This window comes from Ranitomeya imitator, chromosome 8 (genome assembly GCF_032444005.1).
Source record: "Ranitomeya imitator isolate aRanImi1 chromosome 8, aRanImi1.pri, whole genome shotgun sequence".
Classification (NCBI taxonomy): domain Eukaryota; kingdom Metazoa; phylum Chordata; class Amphibia; order Anura; family Dendrobatidae; genus Ranitomeya; species Ranitomeya imitator.
This window is the reverse complement of record NC_091289.1, coordinates 188,039,700-188,066,729: the sequence shown is the minus strand read 5'-3', so window position 1 is coordinate 188,066,729 and position 27,030 is coordinate 188,039,700. Positions and strand designations below refer to the sequence as shown.

At 45.0% G+C, this 27,030-nt stretch overlaps 2 protein-coding genes across 6 annotated transcripts in view; one reads left to right on the top strand and one right to left on the bottom strand.

Moving 5' to 3' along the window:
- Nucleotides 1-7,571, bottom strand: part of PGM1 (phosphoglucomutase 1) — a 95,467-nt gene extending 87,896 nt beyond the window's left edge. The window contains exons 1-3 of one of the 4 annotated variants that reach the window (XM_069738187.1): nucleotides 7,471-7,519; nucleotides 4,901-4,927; nucleotides 4,330-4,505 (exon numbers count right to left, since the gene is read on the bottom strand). In XM_069738187.1, coding sequence (XP_069594288.1) covers nucleotides 4,330-4,504 — 175 coding nt within the window. In that variant the 5' untranslated portion in view covers nucleotide 4,505; nucleotides 4,901-4,927; nucleotides 7,471-7,519. Of the gene's footprint in view, nucleotides 1-4,329; nucleotides 4,506-4,900; nucleotides 4,928-7,470 lie in introns of those variants that run through there. The other 3 variants (XM_069738186.1, XM_069738190.1, XM_069738189.1) reach the window with 3 other exon arrangements.
- Nucleotides 7,572-7,668: 97 nt separating this feature from the next.
- On the top strand, nucleotides 7,669-25,896 carry ITGB3BP (integrin subunit beta 3 binding protein). 2 transcript variants are annotated; one of them, XM_069738194.1, is made up of 8 exons: nucleotides 7,669-7,807; nucleotides 12,925-12,967; nucleotides 15,308-15,440; nucleotides 17,432-17,504; nucleotides 19,708-19,786; nucleotides 21,827-21,920; nucleotides 23,382-23,427; nucleotides 23,697-25,896. In XM_069738194.1, the coding sequence occupies exons 1-7, from the start codon at nucleotides 7,803-7,805 to the stop codon at nucleotides 23,423-23,425; spliced, it is 471 nt and encodes a 156-aa protein (XP_069594295.1). In that variant the 5' UTR covers nucleotides 7,669-7,802; the 3' UTR covers nucleotides 23,426-23,427; nucleotides 23,697-25,896. The 2 variants fall into 2 exon arrangements, with proteins under 2 accessions (XP_069594295.1, XP_069594293.1); XM_069738192.1 differs by lacking the exon at nucleotides 23,697-25,896 and having other exon boundaries at nucleotides 23,382-23,544.
- Nucleotides 25,897-27,030: the final 1,134 nt, after the last annotated feature.

Here is a 27,030-nt window from a genome sequence, read left to right as displayed (position 1 = left end):
TAAGCACATCTGCTGAATGTGACCGCCTGTTAAACTAGCCGTGGCGTAATTAGGATATCACGACTGAAGGGATCCGAGGTGTCATCAGGATTTATCTCTCTATCAGCGCAGCCGATTAACCCCCGCCGCGCCACCGCCTGTCTGCTGCTGCGGGTGCCACCGAGAAAACAAGTCGCATTTCCTATGGGAAAGCTGCCGTCATGGCTACTGGGAGGCGTCCATTTTTAACATTCCTTTTTTTTTTTTACTTTTTAAATTCTATGCATTTTTCTCCCAGCTGAAATCAAGAGTTCTGCAATATTTCTAATCAGCAGAAAAAGTAGAGAGAAGTCCATTTCTTACAAATCTTCGCCTTCCGTCCACCGTCACACTGTACCCAAGAAAAAAAAACTACAACGCAGATTCCGATCTAAAAGAATATTCGCAAATGGTTTTTATTTACGTTTTGGAAGCAAAAAACGCATTGAAGTTTGCGCGATGATCGGGCTTTGTTGTGCAACTTTAAGCCTCGTTCACGCCTTTTTTCTCGTGTTTTTTTCACGGACAGAATTCGCACCTATAATAGTGAACGGGGACGTCCACGTGTTCGTGATTTTTCGAGGAGACTTGTCCAATTTTGAGCCGCATATCGGATCAATATCATAAATGCAAGTCTATGGGTCCTGGAAAGAATCGGACCGCACGCGGATGTCCGTCATTCATGGACTGCGTGGTAAAAAAAAAAAAAGTTTCTCTATGATTTCCTATCTGTTTCTCGTCTGAGAAAAACTGATGAAACTTTCACCAAAATCTCATTAAAAAAAAGAAAAATCATTGATAAAACTCGATTTTTATCGTACGAGAAAATCATTGAATGAAGCCTTAATGTGCACTTAAAAAATGCAGTTAGAAATGTCAGTGGTTTTGGGACATTACACATTTTTCAAAGATTTATTTAAAGTGCTCCTTTAATTGCAATTGTATCCTCTAAATATATTGCAATCATCATATTATACAGCACTGTGCACTTACAATTGCTCATTTTGCCTTTCTACCCAGATAATTCTTCTCTTTTCTCTGCTCTATGTAGAAACAGGAAGTCTCTATTCCCTGCATTTATCATCCCCTTCAACTCAGGACACATCTGCGCCCTACTCCTCCTCCTGCCATTGACTTTTGCAGTGATTCATGCAGAGAAAATGGACCTCCTGTTTCTATATAAAGCTTAGAAGGATCCAGCTCATTAGTTATTAATCATGCGATGTCATAGACCTAATGGAAGACAGAAGGATTAGCCGGGTAGAAAGGCAAAATGAGCAATTGTACGTGTACAGTGCTGTATAATATGAAAAATGTAATATATTAAGGATAAAAACTGTCAAGGGAGCAGTAGGAGGAGGAGAATGGCTTCTTTAAGTAGCTTTTTTCCCCTCTATGTTTCCTGGATTTTACAAGCCTATGTGGCTTCTTTAAGTAGCTTTTTTCCCCTCTATGTTTCCTGGATTTTACAAGCCTATGAAAAAAAAGCCTGGAGCATGCTGCAAAATGAAAAAAAAATCACCAAAATGCCATAAACCACAATGGTGTAAAGCATGTTATGTTATTGATTTTAAAACTACACAAGAAAAAGCAAAAAAAATACATTTATAGAAATATATAAAAGAGAGAGAGATTTGCAATGGAAAATGATTGGAAAATCGGATTCGGAGGCCAGATTCATCTTTTCACATGTCCATTTCACACGTTTTTGGCCGTTTCCGTCGCTGTACGCTTTTTTCGCCGGCCGAAAAAACACTCATCTGGACGTTTTCTCCGTCCGCCAGAAACGACTATTTGGACGGATCCGGAAAAAAAACGGATGAAACATGAGGCCATCAGGTGCAATCAGGCACTAGTACAACTCTATGAGAAAAAAACGGACCAGGCGCAACAAAAAAAAAAGGGATCCGTTTTTTTTTTTTTAAATTGCTGGATTGCGCCTTGAAACAAAAAAACCTGATGTGTGAAAGTAGCCTGAGCCTGCCTGTGTATATGGGAGGTTTGGAGAGATAAGATGTCATCGGACCGCTAAGCCCTCATTCACACGTCTCATTTTAACATGCAGGACAAAAACGGACCGATTATTGATCAGACTTTGATCAGAGTGTGGTCCGAGTATTATCTGATTTTCCCGTACATGGAGAAATTTAAAAAAAAAAAAAAAAAAATCCACCTTCTCCATTCTAAGTCTGTGAAAATCAGACTGAACTTGGATGGCATCAGAGTGCAGTCTAATGTTTTTCGCCGATCCACTGACTTGCATTGCTGACCCTCGGATCAAAACTGGACATATCTCTGTGACTTTCCTCTCGGCCCGTAAAAAAAATCACGTACATGAGAAAGGCCCCATCAGAGGGAAACGTGAAATCAGTAAAATCCTCAGTGATCACTTGGACATGTGAATAAGGCCTAACGTGTAAGACCTGTAACTTTCTATTCTTCCATCAGTGGAGCCGTGTGAGGGATTGTTTTTATTTGTGTCATTTTGGGGTACAAACGGTTTTGATCTTATATAGCATTAATTTAGGGGGTGGGGGCAGAAAACGAAAAAACTGCAAATGTGGAGTTTTATATATTTTTACAGCATTTACCCCACAGGTTAATTATTTTATTATTTTCACAACTGGACTTTGGGTGATACAAAATCTGATTCTAATTTTTTCTTTTTCATTTATTTTTGATTGGCAAAAAGGGTGGGGGTCGATTAAAAGTTTTGTTTTTAATTTTTTTTTAGATTTTTTATAACTTTTCTGGGTTTTTCTTTTAAGCCCCCCCCCCCACAGGAGACCTGAGCCGTGATCCTTTCATCACTTGTACGATAATACTTTAATATTACAGTATACAGTGAAATTAATGATCTATGAAGAGTACAAAGATGGCGGAGAGGTGACTGTGTCCTAGGGGCGGGATAGGGTGAAGGAGACATGAACGCACACCCACGCCAGATCACTTAGAGAAATTAAACTGTTAAAAACTGGTGGCGGCATTTAAGTGGTTAAAAAGGAGCAACTTCTGCTGCCAGTACGTAACAGCTCCATACACTGACCAACATGTACACAAGATGTCAGGAAGGGGTATACCTATCTGAGTGAGTTAACCCCTAGGATACAAGACAACTTGCTGATGGTCACAATACTCCTCTTTAGAATGGGACAATGAAGGCATTTGGTTCATTGTCTATGGGATTGCTTTAGGTGGCTGAGCGCTGCTCTTGGCTACCTTTGTCAGTCCCATAGACAATGAATGGAGTGGCAGAGCTCTGCTCTTGGGATCGTTGGGATACTGTTTCATAAACAGTATTGGAAGACACTGCTCCATTCCTTCATTCAAACAAACACTTCAGAGCCCCACTCTAAGGCCGGTTTCACACGTCCAGATAATTCCAGTACCGGAAAAAATCGGTACTGGAATTATCCGTGTCCGTGTGCCCCTACGTTTCTGTGGCACATCAGTGTGGCACACGTGTGCCCACTGGGTACCACACGCACCGTGCTGGGTACCACACGTACCAGCATCTGATGCTGAAGCCCCGATTCATATCTTCCCTGCAGCAGCGGTATATACGGTATATATATATATATCTCCCTATACTATGTGTAGACATTTATTCTATCTATTCTAACCTGTCAGTGTGATGTTACTGTACACCGCACTGAATTGCCGGCTTTTCTATAGAACACCGCTGCGTATTTCTCGTACGTCACAATGATGGTCCATGTGGTGTGCGAGTTTTTCTCGCACCCATAGACTTGCACTGGCGGATTTCGGGCATAATATGGTGACAAACGAAGCATGCTGCGATTCCACTATAACATAGAATACGGCCGAGAAAACAACGGATGATGGGAGCCGCCCCATAGATTCACATTGGTCCGAGTGCTAAGTGATTTTTTATCGCATAGCACTCGTCCGTATTACGCTCTAGTGCGACTCCGGCCTAAAATCCATGGTGAGTTGCAGGGGTCCCACAACAATCAGCAGGTTATTATCACATCGTCTGTCGACAGGTGATAACTTGTTAAGGTGGGAATAACCCATTAATAAACCACTTGTATTAACCCTTAAAATAACCATGCATTCATTCTGCATAAAGTTTGGACTTGATGTCGAGGACAACTAATCACGAGGAAGCTTTTATATCTTTGGAGCAATCTGAGACATAAAAGCTGAGCTCTGATTGGTGGTCACTTTGATGCGTGAGTGCTTGTAATTACTCAATAAACCTTTTCTTTTTGGGTTCTTTGGGCCTTTTTTTTTTATGTGATTTTTTTTTTATATGAGAAAACGACAACAGAATCCATGGATGATTACCGAGTCCCAGCTGCTGCCGGTCGGTGATGTTCTCCAGGCTGCTCCTGAACACGGTCAGGTAAGCGGCGCGGCAGGACGTGTAAAAGGCCTCCGGGTCATCGGGCTTCAGGGCCTCTGATCGCTCATCTGATCGCTTGCCGGAAAGGGACGCGCTGCTTCCATACGATCCTGACATCCTGCAAATCACCAACACGGCGTTACCATAGGTAAAGAACAAAGCAAAGAACTCGTCCTCCAGTCACATCCAGAGCAGCAGCGCACATACAGCAGCTCTCTCACATCATCTATATCCGGACAGAGCACATAGGGCTCCGCGGGGACAGTGGCGAATACCGGACAGCAGATCACACAGCTAGGCTACGTTCACACACTGCGCTTTTTCTGCAAGCAAAAAATGTTCTCTTGGCAGTAAAAAAGCTGTTTACAAACAGCACGTTTTACTTTGTTTTTATTGTCTCTTGTGCATGTTGATAATAGTTTAGTGCCCATCTCATAAAACATGATACAACTTCCTTAGGTTTTTGCACCAAACCCTGATATCTACATTTTTTTGCTAAGTTTTTGCACTTACCCCTTGCTTTCTATGGGTGCAAAAATCCTGGAAAAAAAAAACGCTGGATGAAGAAACATGATCAGTCAGGAAAAAAACAATGTGTGTGCAGATGAGATTTCTGAAATCTCCTACATTTTGCTGGCACTGTAAAAAGCAGCTGAAAATGTACATAAAAAACGCAGCAAAAACGCAACATATGAACATAGCCTAACATTGTTAAAACGGATGAAAAAAACTCACAAAGACATCAAATTCAGCTTATAATACAGAGTGATGTTCTATCCCTGAAATATCCTACACAGATAACACAGGAGGGAACGTGGATAATCGGCTCACAGCACTACAAGGCACAAGTAGTGATGAGCGAGGGTTCCGAGCATGCTCGGGTATTCTCTGAGGATTTAGGGTGTGTGCGTATTCTATGTTTGTGTCACCGCAGCTGCATGATTTGCGGCTCCTAGATAACATGCACACATGCAGGAAGGAACTGCCGGTTTGTTACAGAATCCAAACATGTATTCAGGCTGTCTAGCAGCCGCAAATCATGCAACTGCAGGGACAAAAAAATAATCTACGCACACACCCAAAATACTCAGAGAATACCCGAGCATGCTCGGAACACTCGCTCATCACTAGTCACAAGGAGTAACTGCACCAGCAGAATAGTGAGTGCAGCTCTGGAGTATAATACAGGATGTAACTCAGGATCAGTAATGTAATGTATGTACACAGTGACTGCACCAGCAGAATAGTGAGTGCAGCTCTGGAGTATAATACAGGATGTAACTCAGGATCAGTAATGTAATGTATGTACACAGTGACTGCACCAGCAGAATAGTGAGTGCAGCTCTGGGGTATAATACAGGATGTAACTCAGGATCAGTAATGTAATGTATGTACACAGTGACTGTACCAGCAGAATAGTGAGTGCAGCTCTGGGGTATAATACAGGATGTAACTCAGGATCAGTAGTGTAATGCATGTACACAGTGACTGCACCAGCAGAATAGTGAGTACAGCTCTGGAGTATAATACAGGAGGTAACTCAGGATCAGTAATGTAATGTATGTACACAGTGACTGCACCAGCAGAATAGTGAGTGCAGCTCTGGAGTATAATACAGGATGTAACTCAGGATCAGTAATGTAATGTATGTACACAGTGACTGCACCAGCAGAATAGTGAGTACAGCTCTGGAGTATAATACAGGAGGTAACTCAGGATCAGTAATGTAATGTATGTACACAGTGACTGCACCAGCAGAATAGTGAGTGCAGCTCTGGAGTATAATACAGGATGTAACTCAGGATCAGTAATGTAATGTATGTACACAGTGACTGCACCAGCAGAATAGTGAGTACAGCTCTGGAGTATAATACAGGAGGTAACTCAGGATCAGCAATGTAATGTATGTACACAGTGACTGCACCAGCAGAATAGTGAGTGCAGCTCTGGAGTATAATACAGGATATAACTCAGGCTCAGTAATGTAATGTATGTACACAGTGACTGCACCAGCAGAATAGTGAGTGCAGCTCTGGAGTATAATACAGGATATAACTCAGGATCAGTAATATAATGTATGTACACAGTGACTGCACCAGCAGAATAGTGAGTGCAGCTCTGGGGTATAATACAGGAGGTAACTCAGGATCAGTAATGTAATGTATGTACACAGTGACTGCACCAGCAGAATAGTGAGTGCAGCTCTGGGGTATAATACAGGATGTAACTCAGGATCAGTAATGTAATGTATGTACACAGTGACTGCACCAGCAGAATAGTGAGTACAGCTCTGGAGTATAATACAGGAGGTAACTCAGGATCAGTAATGTAATGTATGTACACAGTGACTGCACCAGCAGAATAGTGAGTGCAGCTCTGGAGTATAATACAGGATGTAACTCAGGATCAGTAATGTAATGTATGTACACAGTGACTGCACCAGCAGAATAGTGAGTGCAGCTCTGGGGTATAATACAGGCGGTAACTCAGGATCAGTACTGTAATGTATGTACACAGTGACTGCACCAGCAGAATAGTGAGTGCAGCTCTGGAGTATAATGCAGGATGTAACTCAGGATCAGTAATGTAATGTATGTACACAGTGACTGCACCAGCAGAATAGTGAGTGCAGCTCTGGGGTATAATACAGGATGTAACTCCGGATCAGTAATGTAATGTATGTACACAGTGACTGCACCAGCAGAATAGTGAGTGCAGCTCTGGAGTATAATACAGGATGTAACTCAGGATCAGTAATGTAATGTATGTACACAGTGACTGCACCAGCAGAATAGTGAGTGCAGCTCTGGAGTATAATACAGGATATAACTCAGGATCAGTAATGTAATGTATGTACACAGTGACTGCACCAGCAGAATAGTGAGTGCAGCTCTGGAGTATAATACAGGATGTAACTCAGGATCAGTAATGTAATGTATGTACACAGTGACTGCACCAGCAGAATAGTGAGTGCAGCTCTGGGGTATAATACAGGATGTAGCTCGGTTATGGTTATATGGACACAGGGAGCTCTCGGGGAGACATTGTCCTTTCCCATTTCCTATCGGGTCTCCACTACTCACTTTATTTCTTTCCGTCCGCTGCTTCGTCCGTTTTCTTCTGCTGCTCTGTTACCAGGGGAACGCGGAGCCGGAAGTGATGTAACTCTCCAATAACAAATATGGCCGTCTCGGCCTCGCCGTCTGCGGTATTATGTGGCGGGGCCTTTTCCCGCATTTTTTTTGGACTCGCCCAGTGACAAGAGTTATCAGCTGTCCGCTGCTGCAGGTTATCAGTATATGTATGAATAGGTGACGGTGGGGAGGAACCTTGCAGCCTGACACGGGTTCCGGGGGGAAGGGATTAGAGTCGCACACGGCGCCAGTGGCGGACGGTTTGCGGGGGAGCTGACAGGATGCGGTGAGTACAGAGCTGTCATCTGTCCGGGCTGCTCCATGCTGTGAGCTTTCACCATCATTTCGGCCATGAGACTACAACTCCCAGCATTGCGCCCGGTTTTTAGAGCGTTTTCCAGCAGGAGCTGCTGTGAGGAGTCACCTGCACTTTTCTCTTTCTACCAGGTGTTTTTTTTTTTTTTAAATAACCTGAAGAGAAAAATAAAAGCTAAAGAAAAACCTTAATGTGAAAAGCAAGCTGATTTACCGTAGAATGAATAGAGGCTGTTTTTTTTTTCTGAGTTTTTGCAGATGATTCTGGGTCGGATCTGATCCAGAAGACGCCTGAAAAATCCTGCAACCTCTTCTGTGGTAAAAGAATCTCTGCTGTTCGGTGTTTGAAGCGTTTTTCTTCTGAAAAGGATTTTGCAAAATAATCATAACGTGGGAGAGAATTTTAGTTTGTTATTCGCTAGGAAGCGGTGACTGGTGACGAGACGCTGCCAATCACAAGGCTGAAAAAACCACAGGACGTGGGGAAAACTCTTCCAAAAACGTTTCCTCCAGAAAATGTATTTTTATTTTTGATCGCCTCAAAATAAAGCAGGTTTGTCACAAACCTGAAGGGAATTGAATGAGAATCCTAAAGTCTCCTGCACACGATGATTATTTCTTAGGGTATGTGCACACGCTGTGGATTTTGCTGTGGATCCGCAGCAGTTTCCCATGTATTTACAGTTCCATGTAAAGCAATGGGAAATGAAATCCGCAGTGCACATGCTGCGGAAAAAAAACGCGCGGAAACGCAGCGGTTTATTTTCCGCAGCATGTCACTTTTCTGCGGATTCCGCTGCGGGTTTACTCCTGCTCCAATAGAAATCTGCAGGTGGAAACCGCTGTAAAAACCGCAGCGTTTTTTCACTGCGGATTTAGCAAATCTGCTGCGGAAAACTCCGCAATGGAATCCGCAGCGTGTGCACTTAGCCTTACTTGAAGATTTGGTGCAGAAAAAAAACCCTCTGCAGCTTGTCAATTTTTTGCAATGTTTCTTCACCCCAAAATGGGGTAAAAATGGGCGTTTTTGCTGCGAAGAGATGGAGATTTCTGCAACCAAATACTGAACGTATGCCCGTACCCCGGCCTCCGACCTGCACAAATCCTCGGCCTCTGATCCCGCTCTGTACAGGCCCCATGTGCAGTGGGCACCAGACCCTACAGAATACATGGAACGTTTCCCCTGTTGCCTCTCGTTACAATATAGGATTCCTGGCGTACAGCACATGCACCAGCCAACAAGTGCTGCCAAACCGTGCACACGTGGGTCCATAGTCATCCATGTATTCATGGCAGTGATTGACTAATTCGTAACACCATTATGCGCTTTGGGTATCAGTTTTTAGAAGTGTCGAATTGTGGCTGAAATGCATCAGATATGTTACTGGGGTGTGATAATATTTTAGCAGCTGAGTTTAAATTAAAGCGGTCAAGAGCTGGTACAAGGAGGAGAAAGTGTCTGAGGCTCTGTTCACGTTTTATTTTGTGGTTTCCATGTGAATACTTAAGAAACAGGTTGGAGACTGAAGCTCCCAGCGATTGTCAGTATTTACCATGTCTGGCTTATGTTCCAAATTTTTTTATTTATCAAAAAAAGCAAAACAAGTTTTTAACACTTTTGTGTTCACCTTCAGGACAACAGCGGACTGATGGAGTCCAGAGTGATTCACGAATGTGTGTAACAAGATTTATTTTATTCACCTGTATAGCGCCAACATATTCCACAGCGCTTTACAGACATGAACACTGTCCCCATAGGGAATGTAGATTGATTCCCCCGCCAATCAGTATGTCTTCGGAGTCTGGGAGTAAACCAGAAAAACCCTCGCGAACATGGGGAGAACATACAAACTCATTGGTGGCCCTGGAACTGAGGACCCCCAGCTCTGCAAAGCTTCAGTGCTAACCACTGAGCCACCGTGTACAGTACTGGGTAACCAGATAAGCCACCAAATTTGCTCTTCTGATCATTTAAGGAGTAATATTTCTGTTTGTGAAGAGTGAAATGCGAGGTCTGGCATGCCAATAGGAGGAGACTTATACGCCTTCATGCTCCTCTGGGAATTGAATATGCAAATTGTCTCTTCAGAGAGGAATAGAACTCTAAAGCGCCACCTGTTAAAAGCAGCAGTCCAATAAGTCCTTTTCAACCTTCTAACAAGTCTTGCAATATGACTTGTGTGATAAAAGCCAAATCAGAAGCTCAATTTGTAGAGATGGTGTTTTTTGGTATTGCCCCTCATCAGTTCAAAGTATGAGATCTGATTTGAATAGATAAGAGGCTAAGGCCAGGTTCACATTGCGTTAGTGCAGTCCGTTCAACACGTACGTTAAACGGACTGCGCTAACGCAAGTGCTGACTTTGGCACAGCGCTAGCGCAGATGGAGCATCTGCTAGCTCCATCTGCGCTAGCGGTGACGGACCCGGAAACGCTGCAGCCCGTGTCTGCCTTGCGCAGGCGTGTACTTTGGAGCACACAGCATGAACTTCAACCCAATATTGTGGCCAGCATGCAGCCAGCGGGTAAGGAAAGGGTGAATCAAACACCCGAAAACCCCGCCCATATGACCGCAAACCTGTCCCGCCAAATTCAGGTGACAGGTTCCCTTTAAAGGGAACCTGTCACCTGAATTTGGCTGGACTGGTTTTGGGTCATATGGGCGGAGTTTTCGGGTGTTTGATTCACCCTTTCCTTACCTGCTGGCTGCATGCTGGCCACAATATTGGATTGAAGTTCATTTTCTGTCCTCCATAGTACACGCCTGCACAAGGCAAGATTTCCTTGTGCAGGCATGTACTACGGAGGACACAGCATGAACTTCAATCCAATATTGCAGCCAGCGGGTAAGGAAAGGGTGAATCAAACACCTGAAAACTCCGCCCATATGACCCAAAACCAGTCCCGCCAAATTCAGGTGACAGAGTCCCTTTAAGGTGCTCTGATCGTGTACAAAGTTTTTGTGATTTCGCTTTGTGTGCCGTAGATCAGTAGGGGTCTGAGTCCTCAGAACCACAGTCTGTACAAAAAGTGCAGCTCCTGAAGAAATGAGGTGTGCAGACCCACAAACACTTTATTGATGCCATTCACTGTTCTGAGCTGATCCCTTCTGTCATCTTTTGAGTGATCCTTGAGACTGATGATCCTTCCACATATTGGAAAAAAACTGAGTGTTAGGTGCATTTAAAGAGGTTCTGCAGTTGCGTAACCCTGACAATTTTGCGCTTTTCTCTGCCCACTGAAGTTCTTGCTGTATACTGTAGGGGGCGCTGTCATTCATTAGGGTCATATGGTGGTAGTAATCATCTGGAGGCATGAGTCTGAGCCGGTCTCCCCTGCATCTCGGCACGGTCATGTCATTTCCTTCCAGCGCTGCAATGCCTCTCACTGTCGGTATTCGGGCCTCGTGTAATAAAATGCTAATGTCTGCTCTTTAGGTGACAGCTGTGAGATTGAAGGCATTATAAATATTCTGCTCTCCGTTCCGAGCTCTGCTATTAACAGCTGGGCATCCAGCTCGGGAAGAGATTTTGGCAAGAGCGAGGGGGCGCCTGGCATGTCTCCCCTGGTGGATGGTGCAGCATGGCTACTCTAAGGGTAAGTTTACACAGGGCGTTTTTGCTGCTTTTTTTTGTTTGTTTTTTTCTGCAGTGAAACTTGATCATCTTGGCAGGAAAGAAGCTGCATCAAAAACGAAGGATTTGGTGGGTTTTTTTTTTTTTTATTCGTCCAGGCTAATGTCCTTGAATTTTCAGCAGCAAAAAGGCAGCAAATAATGATACCTGCGTTTTTGCTTTGTTTTTTTTCAACACCCATTCAAGTCAATGGGTGAAAAGACGCAGCAAAAACGCTGAAAAGTGACATGCTCTGTCAAAACGCAGCAAAGCACAAAATACTGATCAAACAAAAAACCAATGTGTACATGAGATTTCTGAAATCTCACAGGCTTTGCTGGTACTGTAAAAAGCAGCTGAAAATTGGCACAAAAAAAGCAGCAAAAATATGCAGCGAAAACATCCTGTGTGAACTTACCCTTAGGGTCACCGACTTTTGATGCATCGGTACATCCATCTGTTTCCATCTCCCAGAGATCGCTTTGCCTTCAGTCGTTTTGAAAGCTTTTTGCAAGTCAAGCGTTTACCTGACCGACTGTCTGCAGCGGTGTCCATTGTGTCGTGGAAAGTTCTGCAACTTTCTAAAATTCTTTCCATTATTGTAAGACTCTAAAGCTCTCTTCTTGTTGTCAGTGACTGGGAACATTCTCATTTACTTCTCATATTTCGGGATCACCAACATTTGCACATTTTACCTGCATTGATACATTGTAGCATCTATGGGGACAGGAGAGAGATTAGCGGTAATAATGTATCTTACAGAAGATTGGATACAACTTGTAGCCAGTTATTAGATTTGTTCTGTTTTCAGCCACTATTGTTTCCATTCACCGACACCAAGCGGTGATCTTCAGAATGGCAAGAGAATTTTTTCACCCTTTCAATTTATCTTAATCTGGATGTCTATGACTTGGGTCATAAATACCCACACCAGGTACCGTCTGTTCTTGGTCCATTGCATCTTGGTTCCTATTGAAATGAATGGCTGCTGCAAACCGCTTATCTGCAGGTGACCAGACGTCCTGCCCCCATCACCAATCTGATATTGATCTCCTGTCCTCCGGACGGGTCATCAATATCTTGATAAGTTGATCAACAAGTGTCGTCCCGTCAGGACTTCGCGCAATCAGGTGTGATCTGTGGGGAAACCCAGCAATATGTCTTCAATTTCCCTGCAGCGCCCCCACAGGAGAAAGGAAGTATTACACAAGATCCATCTGTGTAATTTATGATTGAACGGATCCTCAGGAAAAAGAAATCCATGGTGCTGGCACTGTTCTGTGGGCCTTGCTCTTGGGGCTGGCACTGTTGGGGAGTGGTGGCGAGGCTAGCCCTGGTAACCTGCAGTCAGGGGGGGGTGACTTTATTTGCTAGACTTCTGATATTTCTCATTCTCACTCAATTTCGATAGGTAGCAGATTTCTCCGGTCCTACGTCCGTCTTTCCTAACTCCATTTTCACCTTTTTGTTTCCAGAGCCAAACGATCCCTACGTCTGGAAGCATCAGAGACCAACAAGGTGCGTCCACAATGGTGCAGGGTATATTTAAGGTACCGTCACACATAGCGACGCTGCAGCGATACCGACAACAATCCGGATCGCTGCAGCGTCGCTATTTGGTCGCTGGAGAGCTGTCACACAGACAGCTCTCCAGCGACCAACGATCCCGAGGTCCCCGGTAACCAGGGTAAACATCGGGTAACTAAGCGCAGGGCCGCGCTTAGTAACCCGATGTTTACCCTGGTTACCATCCTAAAAAGTAAAAAAAACAAACGCTACATACTTACCTACAGCCGTCTGTCCTCGGCGCTCTGCTTCTCTGGTCTGGCTGTGAGCGCCGGGCAGCCAGAAAGCAGAGCGGTGACGTCACCGCTCTGCTTTCCGGCTGACCGACGCTCACAGCCAGAGCAGGAGGAGTGCAGAGCGCCGAGGACAGACGGCTGTAGGTAAGTATGTAGTGTTTGTTTTTTTTTTTACTTTTAGGATGGTTACCAGGGTAAACATCGGGTTACTAAGCGCGGCCCTGCGCTTAGTTACCCGATGTCTTCGCTGGTAACCAGGGTAAACATCGCTGAATCGGTGTCACACACGCCGATTCAGCGATGTCTACGGGGATTCCAGCGACCAAATAAAGTTCTGGACTTTCTTCCCCGACCAGCGATCTCCCAGCAGGGGCCTGATCGCTGCTGCCTGTCACACTGGACGATATCGCTAGCGAGGACGCTGCAACGTCACGGATCGCTAGCGATATCGTCTAGTGTGACAGTACCTTTAAGGGTTAATGCTTTATCTGCCACCTCCAATATCTGTGCAGATTAGTGGCTTGACATGGCAAACATAGCCTTATCACAGAGGGGGAGGGGAGGTGGCCGGATGTGAGGGCTGTTGACAGGACCCCGTAATAATGCAGCGGGTGGGGGTATTTTTGCACGCGACGCATCCATCTTCTTGAGACTTGTAATGTATATAGTTCCTTTAAAGGACCCCCGTCACTGGGACTGGAGCGCACAGATCTCGCACCTCCCGCCAGCAGTAGTATACGTGATGGCGCCGTCCTACGGACTAAACCTCCGCCCAAATGGAGAAATGCAAATATACCCCTCCCCTCTCTGAGCCAATCTGACCAATGAGCAGAGTCAAGAAGTGTCATGTGACTGTTACCGCCTCCCGGACTCTTGAGTTAAATGATGAAAATGAATTCTTTGTGTCCTCACTTAAGGAGGTTATACCAAGTTTAGAAACTATCCATGGCAGAGGTAATGCCTGCCTGATCTCTGGGGGTCCGACCACTGGGACCCTCGCCTATTGGGAGAACCATGGAGCGGTGTTCGATCACTCGCCATTCATTCATTCATTCATTCATTCATTCATTCATTCCATTATGGGAGTGCCGAAGAGCAGCCGCACTCTGCGCTCAGATATCTCTGGCGGCCCCATAGAGAATGAAGCGGGAGTTGTGATTGGTGAGGGTACAAGCTGTCGGACCCCTAATGATCAGGAAGTTATCCCCTATCCAATGAATACGGGATAATTACCAAACATGGTACATCCGGTTTAAAAAATAACTTTGCTTCAGTCGCCATTGGTAGTTTTGCATCAGGGCTTGTTTCTCTGCAGGACGAGCTTTTTTTTTTTTTTTTTTTTCTTTTTAATACAGTTTTGGTATCCCTATGAGTTTCTATGTTTTCATTCTTTTTTTTTTTTTTTTTTTTTTTTTTCCTTTGGAGGGTGCGAAATTTCAAAAATAAAAAATGATTGCCAGTTAATTCTTTTTTTTTTTTTTTTTTCAGCTCTTATGAGCTAAATATTTTTACATTTTTCTAGATGGGAAAATTACAGCATCGCCAAATTTGTACTTTATCTTCATACTATTATCATTTTTTTTTTTTTTCTTTTTTTTTTCTTCTTGGGGGAAAAGTGGTGATATGAATTTTATTTATACTTTACTGTTTCTACATTTGTAGTTCTCCCAGCAGACTTTTTATCTTACGCGATACTGTAATATTAGTGTCTTTCTCCTATGAATTCAGCACACGGGAGGCCGTCAGTAGGCAGCAGTTATTTTAGGGTGTTGGCTGTGATGTACAATAACAAATTGTATTGTGGTACCGTGTTAGCCAGAAAAATCGATATGAATATTTTTCTGCCCAATGATGACAGAAGTATTCTAGAAGTGATACCTTTATTGGCTAACCAGAAAATAATAGGGTGTTGGATGTATAACACAGCTGGCATTCGGTGTGAGCCCGCTTCATATGGGACGTGTACATATGGCAAATGTCGCCAAGTGGTTAAACTAAGGAGGGAGGGGTGAAGGACAAGTTCATCACTGTGATTCCATCTGTCTCTTACCTGCAGAACGAAAGATCAAGAGTTAATGCAGGTCATGACCCCAGCCATTACTCCCCTCTTACTGGGACCCGTCAGATGAGCCCCTCATCCACCTCCAAACAACGAGCAGCGGCAGATGCTGAGGAGCGAAAAACACAAAGTAAGTCAAGGTCAATCGTACACGGATTGCACCAGCAGAATAGTGAGTGCAGCTCTGGGGTAGAATACATGATGTAACTCAGGATCACTAATGTAATGTATGTACACAGTGACTGCACCAGCAGAATAGTGAGTGCAGCTCTGGAGTATAATACAGGATGTAACTCAGGATCAGTAATGTAATAATAATAATAATCTTTATTTTTATATAGCGCTAACATATTCCTCAGCGCTTTACATTTTGCACACAATCACTGTCCCCGATGGGGCTCACAATCTAAATTCCCTATCAGTATGTCTTTGGAATGTGGGAGGAAACCGGAGGAAACCCACGCAAACTCTTTGCAGATGTTGTCCTTGGTGGGGTTTGAACCCAGGACTCCAGCGCTGCAAGGCTGCTGTGCTAACCACTGCGCCGCCCAATGTAATGTATGTACACAGTGACTGCACCAGCAGAATAGTGAGTGCAGCTCTGGAGTATAATACAGGATGTAACTGAGGGTCAGTAATGTATGTACACAGTGACTGCACCAGCAGAATAGTGAGTGCAGCTCTGGAGTATAATACAGGATGTAACTGAGGGTCAGTAATGTATGTACACAGTGACTGCACCAGCAGAATAGTGAGTGCAGCTCTGGAGTATAATACAGGATGTAAGTCAGGATCAGTAATGTAATGTATGTACACAGTGACTGCACCAGCAGAATAGTGAGTGCAGCTCTGGGGTATAATACAGGATGTAACTGAGGGTCAGTAATGTAATGTATGTACACAGTGACTGCACCAGCAGAATAGTGAGTGCAGCTCTGGAGTATAATACAGGATGTAACTCAGGATCAGTAATGTATGTACACAGTGACTGCACCAGCAGAATAGTGAGTGCAGCTCTGGGGTATAATACAGGATGTAACTGAGGGTCAGTAATGTAATGTATGTACACAGTGACTGCACCAGCAGAATAGTGAGTGCAGCTCTGGGGTATAATACAGGATGTAACTCAGGATCAGTAATGTATGTACACAGTGACTGCACCAGCAGAATAGTGAGTGCAGCTCTGGGGTATAATACAGGATGTAACTCAGGATCAGTAATGTATGTACACAGTGACTGCACCAGCAGAATAGTGCGTGCAGCTCTGGAGTATAATTGATAATTTGGCAATATCCGGGATAAGCTGATGGTCCTCTTTGCTTATTGCTATATACTTGTGTATATCTCACTTTAGAGAGACTCGTTTTGAAAGTCAGACATTGGCGCACAATCAGTATTCGGGCAGCGTGTGGCGAGCGGGGGCGCCGGTAATGTAAAGTGTAAATGATATTGGTTTTAATAAACTTTGTTCAGGCTGCGTGTTTAACTGTTCTTCTCCGTCTGAGCTTATCAGTCTGTAAGTCATGCCTCAGAGACGTCTGATTACTTTTCTTAAGTGCACCCATGGATTTCGCCCGAATCTCATTTTCTGGCTGCAGACGGTCGTTAGTGCTGCAAAGCATGGACGCTGCGGAGGAGAGAAGCGGCGGCACAATTCCCTATAATGATGGCAGCTGCCTCTGCCTCCTGTCCGTACATTTACTCACCATGTCATCCCTTTGTCATTTGTCTGCAGCAGCATGGAAGCTCCTGAACTTTGTGAGTGGTTTCCAGGGCATGCTGGGACTTGTAGTAATAGTAGTAGTGGACATTCATGAGTAAGTGTGTATTGTGTGTGTGTATGGCTCCATTTTTCCTATTCGAAGGCCTTTGGAAGCAGTAAGGTATACACTGGAGGCACTCCTCAGTCCATGTACAGATGCATGTTCCACATGTGTATTTCATTACGTATCTCTTATAAATAAAATAAATGCTGACCATGAAAGACGTACTGATAGGGAATGTAGATTGTGAGTCCCATCGGGGACAGAGATGATGATGTGTGCAAACTGTAAAGCGCTGTGGAATATGTTAATGCTACATAAAAATAAAGATTATTTATTCCCCAATTCTGTTTTGCAGAAGACTCCATTCTCAAGACTGCAGAACCAGAAACATCCAGCAGAGGGCAGAGCTCTCCAGAAGAAAACACACAGTAAGTGATAAATGAGCTTTTCAGGTCAGGAGACCCGATTCCTCCTCACCTGGAGGAACTTCAGACGATTCTCCGTCCTTTTTAGATGAGTTGGTGCAAAGGCTGACTTGTCCTTCTCTACCTCTGGCCACATGTATGTTTAGAGACTTCTATTTATACATTGTGGCCCCCAAAGATCAGCAATAACTTGCGTTCCTCGATTCCGGCCTGTTCTCTATATTCCTGTGTATTCATCTCTTGCTGCGATGTGGAAAGTTTGGTAGCTCGATCTCTAAGGTAACCTTTTTGACTGGCTTGCGTTGCGGTCGCAGACCTTTGCAATGGGCTCTCGTTCACCTGTGTTGCGATGAAGCCACGGCACAGAGCAATCTTTCGATGTTGCTTCCAAAGTCACCATGAAACCACAACCTAAAAAAGGCTTTTTTTTATTTTTCATTGTCTCCAACGTCCTCATTGGGGGGTGATTATTTGACGATCTGGTTGTTGGAGGAAGAGTCCGCTTAGGGGGGCCTTTACAATAAGTTCTGTCCAAACTGGACGCCCCCCTGTTACGTGAAGCATCGAGCGGCTGTCTACGTCCCGCATAGAACAGACACACGGTGTGACTGATGGAGTCAGCGACAACAAATGGCGTCTGTCCCCGAGGCCATCGACCTGCACGGGCAACAAGAGGGACAAGTATTTAAACATCACTTGGAATGAGCCACCATTGAAGTGAATAGCATTCTGCAGCATACGATAACACAAATTCAGCTATTCCGTGTGAACTTTCCAGCCCTGAGGCAATTTCCAACTTGTATAATACGGCGACGCTGACATTTCCTCTCTTGGCAGACATCTGTTGCAGCCACGGGAATGCAGTAAACAGCAACTTAAGTGCCTGGTAAATGCCACTTGTAATCAGCCCTTCTGTGGGATCAGAATGGGAGGATCCGCCATCGGCCCCTTCACTTTCCAGCCGTCAAGATCCATTTACAACTTAATACTGTTATTCTTATTGTAAGAGACTGAGGAGACGGCCGGTTAAAGGGGCGCAGCCGCTCGGAGAAATCGCCAAAAAATCCAGACGCTGTGACCACCTCCCTCTGTCGGGACCCTCCGAGCCGCTCAGCATTTGGTTGCTGAGCAGAGATTGATCTTCCAATGAGGAACCACATTTTGTGTTTTTCATTTTTCTTTTAAAATAAATCTTGAGAAAAGTTTCCAAGATCCACAATATTTATTTTTAAGGAAACCTAGGAAGTTTGTGAAAAATGTAATAAGTTTCTTCTCTATTTCAATCCTGGTTATCTTAAATCTTGTCTTAAAATCTCAGGCTTAAGCCCCCCATGCAGGGTGGGTAGCAGTCTACCCAATACACAGATTGGCCGGGCAGAGCGCTCCGGTGGGGTAACGCTCTGGTGGCCTCTTGGAGGGTTGGGAGCCCCCATTTTGACCGACATCGATGGGTTTGGGTGACATTAGTCTCCTGTGTGGGGAACTTTATAAACTGATCATCCCAAGTCCTAATCTGTGCAATGTTTGAGTTTTGCTGAGGCCTTAAAATTTTAATACATAAATGCAAATCTTCTTAATTTTAACACTCTCGCCGTTTTGTGTATGCAGCGACTGCGCAGAATAACATTTCTTCATGGCTACACTAAAGGCCACAAACAATCCTTATACAATGTAAAGCTGCAGATGTCGCCATTGTCGTCTGTTTCCGTAAAACTAAAGGGAGATTCATAGGTATGCATGAATGTGGTTTACAGAATACAGACGTTTTAACAGGACCGTCTGCAAAACTGATTCATTTTTAACTTATTTAAAGAGTTTCTCCAGTCCCTTATGTTTAGGCTGTCTAATAACTTGCTTGCTGGTTAGTCCTTGAGACCCTCAGAGATCCCAAGATCAGGGGTCTGCGGCGCCATCTCGATGTTAGCGGAGGCACATTAGTCTATTGCTGTACTCGGCAGTCCCATAGACGATGAATGGGGCGGCGGCCTCCCACTCAGACCTCCGCCATGGTTCTGATGGGAGGCAGTCTTGTGATCCCTGAGGCTCCCAGCAGTTCGGCCACCAGTTATCCCCAATCCAATGGACAAGGGAATAGATTATATTGTGAATATCCCTTTAAGATGCATTGGAACAACTTAAAAAGGAAAAATACAAATTTAGACACTGATTTAAATGGACATTGTTCTTCTGACTTTTTTTGTTTCAGAATTTTAAACCTGTTTTCACAAGTTGAAGATTCGTTTAATGAGTTTTTGGAACTGAGGCAACACCTATCAGACTTACAGGTTGGTGCGCTGCGACCTCGTGTTGTCTAAGAACGCATTGGTCACTTGGTTGGGTGAATTTAAGAAAATGCCAGTTTAGTTGATGGACCGTCACGTCTGCAAAGTCCCACATTTGTCACCACAAGACACTCGGGTCTAGCGACTAAAATCTGGAAAACGTATTTCATACTAATTATAAAGCTAATGGTGCAAGAAGTGTCACCAACAGGGTGTGGGCGGGCGGCAGCTTGTTCCCAGCGGCGGGCGGCAGCTTGTCCCAGGTTGGCGGGCGGCAGCTTGTTCCCAGCAGGCAGGCGGGCGGCAGCTTGGGTCCAGCAAGGAAAGGTGATGAATGGGTTACAGGGCAGGAACACCAGTCCTGAGGTGTACGCTCGGTACCTATCAGGGATGCTGGGCCCCTCTGACTGCAGACTGTAAAGCCCCCAATAGACAATAGATGGCTGTCGCCTGATCATTTGTTCAGCATCACTCCTGAGAGCTGCTGCTGGACTTGTCTGGTGGTGTCTCAGGGAGAACAATAGGATGTGCCATATTTGCCATGCTGGATCCTTCTCTTCCCCATCATCACATGTTGGGGGCTCCTTACACCTTAGACTGTCAGCCAAGCCCCATGAAATCTTTGACCGATGTTTGTCTAAAGACAAGGGGACTTTTTTTTGGTGGGTGATTTGGAAGCTACATCATGACTTATTCTCCATTCACATCCAGAGCTGCATTCGCTATTGTCGACCACTAAATTAAATCTTGTCACTTTGCTGAAGGGTCTGGTCCTAACAGTTTAGTTGTATGTGAGGCAATGCATGATTGTTGTATGGTGGGAAATGTAGTTTAAAGGGATGAAAGCCAATTCTTTTAGTATGTGGCTCCGCAGTGATCAGCCGATCATCACTGCTCACGGCACCCCCCGCACTGCTCACGGCCGCGCGTTCTTAGTGGGTGCTGTATTTTTCAGCATTTTCCTTGCAGCTTTGGATGTGAGTGGAGAACACGACATGATGTAATTTGCAGTAAGCACATGGAAGCATTTGCGGAGTTACTCTTCACCATGATGATGTTCTCAGGCCTCTCCGAGCAGTGTGCAGCGTCGGCAGCTCGGTGACTTTGTGCTCCGACGTGTCCCTCTGTTTACCCAATTTAGGAGGAGGCTGTTTAATACGTCTTCGCTGTGAGCGACACATGCTGTGACATTTAGAGCCGCCGCCAGCGAGCGTGTATGAATCTCACGTGTGACACTTGCAGCGCTCGCTGGGTGGTTTGTACATTTTTACGTCTGGGTCGGGGGGGAAAATATTTACGCAGTGTGAAATCTGCTCTGTTCCCTGAAGACTAGCACTTGTTACAGAGTGGATGAACTCGAGGCCTCGCAGAAGAAGCCCCAGACCACCGGCGTGGGGGGCAACGCACTGGACTTAGGAAAAAAAACACAAAGGGAAGGGGGACAACAGGGGAGAGAAGAATCTCCAAGATCTTAAAGTTGTTTTTTTTTTTTTTTTTTTAACTATTATTCTATATTTGGTAACCTCACCAGGCCCTGCAGCTCCCTGTGACCCTTTGCTGACTTTCATGCAGAATTAGATATTAAAATTTTTAGCACCTTGAAGATGCAGCCTTTTTTTTTTTTTTTTTTTTTTTTTTTTTTTTTTTAATAATGGTTACTTTGCAACAAAAATTCTGTTCTACGAGTCTGTACAGTTATTAACCAATTTTATATCGTGGTGTTTTTTTTAACTATTTAGAAAAAAAAGTGGCTTCATATTCCATAGTACTGTACAGACATCAACATTGCAGCTCAGTCCGTATCACTATGTCTTTGGAGTGTGGGAGGAATCTGGGAAAACCTACATGGACTAGGGCGGAACAAGCAAACTCTGTGCACCTCATGTGATACTGTGTAAATATTTTTCTCCATGTTTCTGGGTATTTTATTACACCCCCCCCATCCTCCATAACGTTGTTCTTTTGGCAGGGAATGCCATCGCTCTCATTGCTGTCTCTCTGCGGGTTCGGTAATGTGACGGTCATGTGTTTTTCCTCTCCTAGGCTGCAGAGGGCAGCAGTGAGCTGGGGAACCTCTTTGGATTGGATCCCGGAACGTTGGATCTTGAGTCGGAGATGCAGAAAACGAAAGTTCTGAGTAAGAGCCAAAAATAAAAGCTTCCTCCACAATTCACGAGACCTCTGTCTTTCTCTGTATGGGCTAAAAAAACATTTTAAAAGTCGGGGAGGAAAAATCAGTCTGGGGGTAAGGAAGCCACCGTGCCTGTATTATGGGGAAGGCGACTGTAGCAGCGTCCTCAATAAAATAGTCTCAGTAATGAAGACCTCAGGAGCGCTACTGTCTGCCTCCAAAGCCGGAGAAAAGAGGGAAAAACTGCCCTAGGGACACTTCGATGACAGCCTGGATTGGGGGTCAGCTGCTGTTCCCGGAGTCGTCTTTCTATGTCTTGTGTTCAAAAACTGCTGCTCCTTAAGATCTGAATTGTGACCTTAAACAGCCGCCGTTTAATGCTCCGACCCAAACTGTATGGGGGGAGCAATTGTTGACACGATCGTTATGTACCCGTAAAGCGTGCATGTTGTCAGCCGCACATTGCCTGGTTACCCGGTGCTGTACTGGCGAAAATAAGCTGACTGACTAGCGTTTTATGTGTTCATCGTCTGATCAGCAGCTTCTCTACACGGGGTGATGGCTTAAGGCCGGAATTGCATCGCTGGGGCCCTCGAGGTCGGTGGCGGCTCTGCGTCCGTCGCTGGGGCCTTCGAGGTCGGCGGCGGCTCTGCGTCCGTCGCTGGGGCCCTCGAGGTCGGCGGCGGCTCTGCGTCCGTCGCTGGGGCCCTCGAGGTCGGCGGCGGCTCTGCATATATTTTACTATTGTATAAAAAGATGTCCATGCAGGACAACATAGGTGACAACGTCACAAGGGACTGTACTTCCAGCAGTATTGTTTCTTTTATCTGTTCTTTAACCAGGGCTCTTTTAAAGTCATAATGAATCCTTTTTTTTTTTTAAGGGGTTTTCCACTACTTCAATAAGATTATTTGAGAGAGAGTTGTGCTTTGGGCTGACTTGCTCTATGTGCAAGTAGTCATGGGGGAGCTCCCTGTATAAAGAGATATATAGGATCCTGTCTGCAGCCACCACTAGGGGGAGCTCCCTGTATACAGAGATACATGAGATCCTGTCTGCAGCCATCACTAGGGGGAGCTCCCTGTATTTAGGCTACGTTCACATTAGCGTCTTGTGGTGGTGCTTCGGGTGCCACCGCAGCGACGCATGCGTCATGCGCCCCTATATTTAACATGGGGGCGCATGGACATGCAAGATGCTGCGGTTTTTTTTTTTTTTTGCATCCAAAATCCGGCAAAAAAACCCCGCATGCGTCGCAAAACTATGCGTTTTGCATGCGTTCTTGTTTGCGTTGTGCGTTGCGTCGCCAACGCAGCAACGCAAATGTGAACGTAGCCTAAGAGATATATAGGATCCTGTCTGCAGCCACCACTAGGTGGAGCTACCGTGCTGCCCTGTCCTGCCTGTAACACACTGAGCAGTTTGCCTGGAGAATGAGACGTGTAATTATTTCTATTTTCTTTTTAGTTTGCGAAGTGAGAAAAAAAAAGAAGCGTCAGTGCATCGGCTAAAAGTGAGTGAAAGCACTGAATGTTATTGCACTCTGCAACCCCCCCCCCCCCCCCCCCAGGGCTTTTTTAATCAAATATTTTTATTGATTTTATATAATGCAATAAACATTTAGCAATAACACGTTTTTTGCTGGTTTTCTTTTCAATCCCCCCCCCCCCCCCCTTCCCACTTAGACAGCTCATGTCCTTCTTTTAACATGTCTTGTAGCATTATATACTTTGGTATAATATGGTGTCCTTCACTATGAATTTGTATACCATTATTTTACAGGCGAAACCTCCTCAGGCCTATTTTCCTTAATCTCCTCCTAACCCAGTTCCAAGCCAGGCGTCCCCAATTTGTCATACAGAACCATTTCCCCCTTTTCTGATATACCCCCTTTTCTAAGGCTTTGACCTTCCCCGCATACCTGATGTATTCTCCCCTCGAGAGGCTCCTTTCATCCAGTTTCTTGCTATGTCCTTTCGAGCCATGTATAATAGTCTAGCGATTGCTATTTTCAATGTGTTCTCTACAATTATCTCATCCACGTACCCCAGCACGCACACCACTGGTTCCCTTGGAATTACACATCTATTCGCCCCTTCTATCCGGCTGAGAACCACTATCCAAAAAAGTCAACCTCGCACACGACCAGAGCATGTGGAACATTCCGGCATTATCATTCCTACACCTAGGGCATTCCGAATCGGGTCTCAACCCAGCTCTATATAGAACATCCGGAGACCTATACACAGAGTATATAACGTAAAGCTGAGAGTCTATACGGCTCATTCATTGATGGCTTCGGTACCCATTCCAAAACAGATTCCCCACACTGGGGCTTAACATAGCCTTATAGAGGGCCAAGAAATTCTTGTGGGCTTCTTTAGCATTATCGGAAACCCTTTTAAAGGGATTGTCCAGTACTTTAATAGTGATGCGCTATTCTCAGGATATAGGTCAGCAACTATGGGATATTTGGTGGCCGAACAGCCGGCGCACTGGTCAGATATACACAGTGTATGGACACGAGACAGCATGACGCCGTACACACTGTAGTGTCCATACTGGGGTACTGCAGCTCCACTCCCATTCACTTTAAGGCCACCGTCACACTAGCGAGTTTTACGGACGTATGAGAGGTGCAGAAAATACGGATTGCATATGGTACAATGATTCTCTATGGCCCAGCTCCTATCTGCCGTATTTTACGGCTCCGTATTATACGGTCTTGTACGGCCGTAGAAAATCCCAGCATGCTGCATTTGTCACTGTATTGTGCAAAAAATATGCCAATGAAAGTCAATGGGGGCGAGAAAAATACGGATTACACAGGGACCAACAGTGTGACTTGCGAGAAATACGCCAGACATCTCCAGGTGCCAGGAAATGTGCCAAGCCCTCAATCGGGAAGCTCAGACATGCTAATTAGCTCAAAACGCCAGACAGACATCCCGGAAGTCTGGTGCTCGCCTCCACGGAGTTGCAAGCAGCATGGCATCCATCATTAACGTGGATATGCTCCTCATCCTGGTTCAAGAAAGGCCAGAAATCTGGGACCAGCGGGATCCAAACTACTCCAACCGGGCCAGGAAAGAGGCAGCTTGGAGGGCCATCTGTGGGCTCCTATTCCCAGACCAACGCACACGTGCGGAGCAGACACAACGTTGTAAGTACACTCATGGTGCGACATTAATTAACCTTGAAAAAATGCTTGACCTACATGACTTCATTCAGATATTTTTTTTGCCTTTAGTCTGGTATTTTTATTTATTTTTACAAAAACAAAGATGCTGAACATGAGAAAGGGTTAACGTACATACATAATAGAGATGTTGGGTCATATTTTTATTAACGCCAGACTGGTATAGAGGGGAGTGGACCCTAGCCTTGTGGTGTTTCATTTTATTGTGTGTAATGTTTTTGTTTGTTTTGTTTTAAGCAATTAAAACTTTAGGAATTTTTTTCTTTGCATCGTTAACCCCTTTCTGACATTGGACGTACTATCCCGTCGAGGTGAGGTGGGGTGGGCCCGTATGACCACCGACGGGATAGTACGTCATATGTGGTCGGCCGCGCTCACGGGGGGAGCGCGGCCGGGTGTCAGCTGACTATCGCAGCTGACATCCGGCACTATGTGCCAGGAGCAGTCACGGACCGCCCTGGCACCATTAACCCCCGGTATAGGAAAGCATCGCGCAGGGAGGGGGCTCCCTGCGGGCTTCCCTCAGACCCCCCGGAGCAACGCAATGGGATCGCGTTGCTCCGAGGGTCTCTTACCACCTCCTCGCTGCTGCAGGCCCGGATCCAAAATGGCCGCGGCATTCAGGTCCTGTAGGGAGGTGGCTTCACAGCACCTGCTCAGAGCAGGTGCCGGGAAGCCTCAAGGAGTGCACGTCGGATCGCTGATCTGACACAGTGCACAGCCCCCCCGGGGCAATGTTAGTGTTTATATATTTTTTTTTTTTTTTTTTATATTCACATGTGTAAAAGAAGGAAAAAAAAAAAAAAAAATATATATATATATATATATATATTTATATCTCCCTTTAGTGAACACCGTAAAAAAAAAGCCAAAACTCTTTATCATACCGCTAAACAAAAAGTGGAATAACACGCGATCAAAAAGACGGATATAAATAACCCTGGTGACGTTTTCAGCGGTATCTTGTCCCGCAAAAAATGAGCCGCCATACAGCGTCATGAAAGAAAAAATAAAAAAGTTATAGTCCTCAGAATAAAGCGATGCCAAAATAATTATTTTTTTTTTCTATAAAATCGTATAAAAGCGCCAAAACATAAAAAAATGATATAAATGAGGTATCGCTGTAATCGTACTGACCCAAAGAATAAAACTGCTCTATCAATTTTCCCAAACTGGGAACGGTATAAACTCTCTTCTCCCCCCCCCCCCAAAGAAATTCATGAATAGCTGGTTTTTGGTCATTCTGCCTCACAAAAATCGGAATAAAAAGCGATCAAAAAATGTCACGAAAATTATACCAATAAAAACGTCAACTCGTCCCGCAAAAAACAAGACCTCACATGACCAAAATATGGAAAAATTATAGCTCTCAAAATGTGGAGACACAAAAAATATTTTTTGCAATAAAAAGAGTCTTTCAGTGTGACGGCTGCCAATCATAAAAATCCACTAGAAAACCCGCTATAAAAGTAAGTCAAACCCCCCTTCATCACCCCCTTAGTTGGCAAAATAAAAAAAATATATATTTTACCCTTCGCCATGACAGCACCCACTGGAGAGAGAGGGATCCGCCCCAAGGAACAGGAAACCTACAGAGAGATAGAAGGGGGCAGTCCCCCTCTCCTCCTCAGTTTGTTTCCTGTTCCCAGGGGACAAGATCGCTGGATTCTCCAGGAAAACTACAGGATCATACCTGGGCCACAAGCATCCGCCTGTGCGGTCTCTACGGGAACGGCAGGGGATGCGGTCCATAAGCAGCGTCGGGGGAGACTCCATTAGACGGCTCCCCCCTCGTCTGTCCGGCATTTGGGATGGCTGGGTCCATAGGGGGCCGCCCGACGCGGACCGGCAAGCAAGGGGTCCGCGATTCGTGGCACTGCGGCAGCCGGCACACCGCTCCCAGACGCAGGCCGGAAT

What these genes read in the sequence shown, in the direction of transcription:
- ITGB3BP (XM_069738194.1), top strand. An exon ending in TGAGGAGCGAAAAACACAAA is followed by an intron (nt 15,441 to 17,431) that starts GTAAGTCAAGGT and finishes TCTGTTTTGCAG; the next exon opens with AAGACTCCATTCTCAAGACT. An exon ending in AACACCTATCAGACTTACAG is followed by an intron (nt 19,787 to 21,826) that starts GTTGGTGCGCTG and finishes TTCCTCTCCTAG; the next exon opens with GCTGCAGAGGGCAGCAGTGA.